Raw genomic sequence first — 4,269 nt, 5'->3', positions numbered from 1 at the left:
CTCAGCATCACTCCTCCCACTAAGTTGAACACTCTTCCCATGACAGGCGATTTAAAAATGTACACATGATTTTCATGTGTTAAAAAGCCTAATTACTTAATAAATTCAGTCAATTTAAGTTGATTATTTAAGTTGATGACAATTTTGAAAAAACAAAACAAAACATTAGTTTATGTGATAACAAGCCCAATGATTTATTTGCTTTACAATCTTAAAATAGCCACATTCCTTTTCTATTCTTGTCTCTCCATTCATACAGGACTATGAAGGGGTATCACCATGCCAAGAAGCAATCTGAGGCTGTCACTGAGAAACTGGCTTGCCATCCTTTTTGATAATAAATTCTGTAAATGGAGAGCGGTGATGGATTTTTTTTTCTTCAAACAAGTCCAATTATGAAACATAACTGACCTGTATTTGATTAATTTTACCAACATTTATGCATTAGAAGTGAGGCTGTGTACCCCCCTCTCGTTAGTGGCCCGGTCCTTGGTATATTTTTCTGTATGTGTATGGGTTTGGACACCCCTGGCATTAACAGTTCATTATGTTTGACATCAGTCTGTGTTAGCATCAATTAAAAAATTTAAAATATGACACAAACAGTACAGGTTGCAGAGTCTAATGACATGCTTAATCTTTATTATTCCACATGTGATCAGTACTGACTCATCTGCACTCCAAACAATAGATCAAAGCAATTTTGAGTTGGAAAAATCACCTTGAAATATTTTTCTAGATATGATCAATCTGAAAGCTGATCTGAACCAGCTGTAAAAGAAAGCATAAATAAATGGGTTGAGCATTGAGTTTGAGAGTGCAAGCCAGTTAAGACTTTCAATCGTAGCAAATGACTCTGACACGTGATTCAAAAGCTGAAAGGAAAAACAGAGAAAGAAAGGAGTCCAGCACATCAGAAACACTCCCATAACAGTTGCCAGAGTTGTCGTGGCTTTTCTCTCCATCTTACTGGCAGTGGCTCCAGACTTTGTTCCCTGGATGCTGCGTACCTGCCTCTGTGCAACAAGGAAAATCTTCAGGTAGATACAGAGCATTAAAATCACTGGGAGGTAAAATGAGAAAATGGGTCCTAAAATGTTTGCAAGCAGAGCTTCAATAAAACAATTTTGTTTGCATTTTTCAAGTTTTATTCCTGCAATTATGAAGCCAAATGCAACTAGAATTGAAACACTCCAGCTCACCACGATCATGATGACAACAACATGAACATTTATCTTCGTTCTATATGTCAGAGGGTGGCACACTGCATAATATCTGTCAATAGAAATACAACACAAATTCAAAATGGAAGCTGTGCACAGTGCTACATCAAAGCTCTCTCGTATTTTGCAAAACACATTTTCAGAGAAAACACATGAACTTAGAGAGAACTCCATGTTGAAAGGAAAAACTACAAGCCCAACAAGCAGGTCAGCTACTGCCAAGGAAAGGATGAGAGAGTTTGTAGGAGTGTGGAGCTGTTTGAAGTAAATGATGGAGATTATTACAAGAAGGTTTCCACATATTGTGACAGCAGCCAATGAGCCGAGGAAAACATACAATAAAACACATACTGTGGAAGGTGTGCTTGTCCTCCTATAAGAAACATTATGTATTTCATAACAGGGATGTAAGCCAACATAAGTGTGTTCAGCAGTGACTTCTGGTGCCATGTTTCTGGGTTCCTGCAAATCAGTTTTCCATTAAAAATTAACAATATTTAAAAGCAGAAAAAATTATGTTTATTTGAAAAAATTTCTGCCCTGCATGTTACAACACTACAATAATCGTTGTCTAGCTGAAAATAAAGTTTTTCAGTTTTTGTCATACCTTTTAAATGCATCTGTCATGGATGTGATGGATGATCTCCATGACTGTTGGCACAGTTATGATTTTTATCAACACCTGTCTCATTTCCATATGAAGCACCGTCTGTATTTGTCCAATCAGATGTGGGACTTTTCATCATGTTTACAGTAGATGTCAGAGCTGTACTGTACTGTACAGCAGTGTACAGCAGTGTACCATCCACTGCTGAATCCTTGCAGGGGGGGCTGGGGCCTATCCTGGGCAGGTCGCCAGCCTACCACAGGGCTACATATACAGACAAACAACCACGCACACCACTCATTCATACCTACGGACAATTTAGAGTTATCAATTAACCTCAGCATGATTTTGGACTGTGGAAGGAAGCCGGAGAACCCGTTGAAAAACTGCACAGGGAGAAAATAATGACTAAAATAACTTCTTAAATCCTTTTTGTGAGTCCTTTCATTGTATCAGAACTGCTCATATCTGATTTATCATCTAAATAGAGAGACTAAGATTTTTTTCCAAGGACATGAAACTAAAAGTTTCCTCACCAAAAAAATTTTAACCCTAAGTCTTTTCTATTTTAGATTTGAGAATGGGCCCACTCTGACAGGTTCATGTCAGGTAATTTTGTAGTGGTAGCAGTGTCATGCTGAGTAATTTTAGTAGCTGCTGTCATGTCCTGTTGTGTCTGATGTTTCTGTTCACAGTGTCAGGTCTTGTCGTGCACTTCCTGTCTTATTGTGAAACACTAACTCTCCTCTTGTTTCAGACCCTGACTTCCTGATGTGTCCCGCCTGTCTGATTGTCTGTCCCGCCCTGATAGTCTCCACCTGTTCATTGTCACCTCATGTATATATAGTCTGCGTCTCCCTTTGTCCTGTGCCAGATTGTCTTGTGCTAATAGTATCCCGTCCTGCTACCAGTCCTGATTATCGTGTGTCTGTTTTTGTATTTTGATTACCAAGCGTCCTTAGTTAGCATTTTGAAATCTTCAGCGTCTTTTCTTGTATTTGTGAAACTACCTCTGCGCCCTTTGTTTGCCTGTAAAGCCCTTTTTCCTTTTCGTAAATAAATCAGTCTTCGTGCTCGCTTTTTGTTGGTGTCACCACCAAACTAGGACTTGAACCCAAATGCACGACTCAGGAGACAAAATACAAATAAACAATCTTTAATGACAAAGTATCAAATTAAAGTCACTCTGACAGAGGAAAACACAAATTACACTAATAAACAATGATCGCTCTCAAGGAGGAAAAAATGCAACCAAAATCACTCTTTCTGTGACATGTGTAGAGTGAACCCAATAGCAGCACTGGCGCTACCCGGGGACCGAGAGACTGGCTCCCCTCCTCCAATCGCCTCTCCCCGTTTCCATCTTTCGCGGGCCAATCGCGCATCGCCATTTCCATCTTTCGCCGGACGGCCAATCGCGGCTCGCCATTTCCATCTTTCCCCCCGGCCAATCGCGGGCCCCCATTTCCATCTTTCGGCCGACGGCCAATCGCGGCGCCTCATTTCCATCTTTTCCCCCGGCCAATCGCGGCTCCCCATTTCCATCTTTCGGCCGACGGCCAATCGCGGTGCCTCGTTTCCATCTTTTCCCCCGGCCAATCGCGGCTCCCCATTTCCATCTTTCAGCCGACGGCCAATCGCGGTGCCTCGTTTCCATCTTTTCCCCCGGCCAATCGCGGCTCGCCATTTCCATCTTTCCCCGAGGCCAATCCCTGCCGGTTTCCGGCCAGTACGAAAATAAACCCGGGAACGGGAGCCGGCCGCGGTGTTCACGTCTGAAGCCGCTTCAAGTGTCCCGGGGCGCTTCTGCCGCTCTCAGGTTTCATCCGCCGACATAAAGAGGTGAGCTGCTGCTGCTGGCGAACTTATTTTACGCTTATTTGATTTTGACGACGAGCTAGCTAGCTTCTTTACGCTGTTACGCTATATGACGAGCGCTATATCGGCATTAATGCCGTTGCATAATGTTACTGTCTTGGTGCACGTCGGTGCAGATAATGTCGCCGTTAATTACTGTCACTGTCTGTGTAGATTCAGATAAAATCACATACAGCGACGCATAATTATAACCCTCATTTTAGCGTGCGATTTCAGTCAAGTTAAATTTAGACTTTATACTGGTTTTCCTCAAAGAACAATGCATAAACTTAACGTTTTATTACCCTCATTGTTCTTACAGTAACGTTATAATGTTAGAGCATGTTCTCTTGTAGTTCTTCTTAATATTATTATTGTGCTTATGATGATGATGATTATCATCATTATCATCCTGGAAATAGTGACACAATGAATGTCTTTTAAATGACCAAACACAACAAATTAACCTACAGTTATTGATCACATGGTTACTATCTGAAGGCAACAGCCTGAATCTCCAGCTGTGCCCCCGGAGGGCCTCCACAGATGAACCAGGACTGTGAGGCTGCATCCCTGGTAGTG

At 41.8% G+C, this 4,269-nt stretch overlaps 1 protein-coding gene across 1 annotated transcript; it reads right to left on the bottom strand.

Moving 5' to 3' along the window:
- Positions 1-692: 692 nt before the first annotated feature.
- Positions 693-3,227, bottom strand: LOC121622387 (trace amine-associated receptor 1-like). Its single transcript, XM_041959347.1, has 3 exons — positions 3,141-3,227; positions 2,001-2,083; positions 693-1,596 (listed from the first exon to the last, which is right to left on the bottom strand). Exons 1-3 carry the CDS (start codon positions 3,225-3,227, stop codon positions 693-695), a joined length of 1,074 nt encoding a protein of 357 aa, XP_041815281.1.
- Positions 3,228-4,269: the final 1,042 nt, after the last annotated feature.

The sequence above is a fragment of the Chelmon rostratus genome, chromosome 18 (genome assembly GCF_017976325.1).
Source record: "Chelmon rostratus isolate fCheRos1 chromosome 18, fCheRos1.pri, whole genome shotgun sequence".
NCBI lineage: Eukaryota > Metazoa > Chordata > Actinopteri > Chaetodontiformes > Chaetodontidae > Chelmon > Chelmon rostratus.
This window is presented reverse-complemented; position numbering and strand designations above follow the sequence as displayed.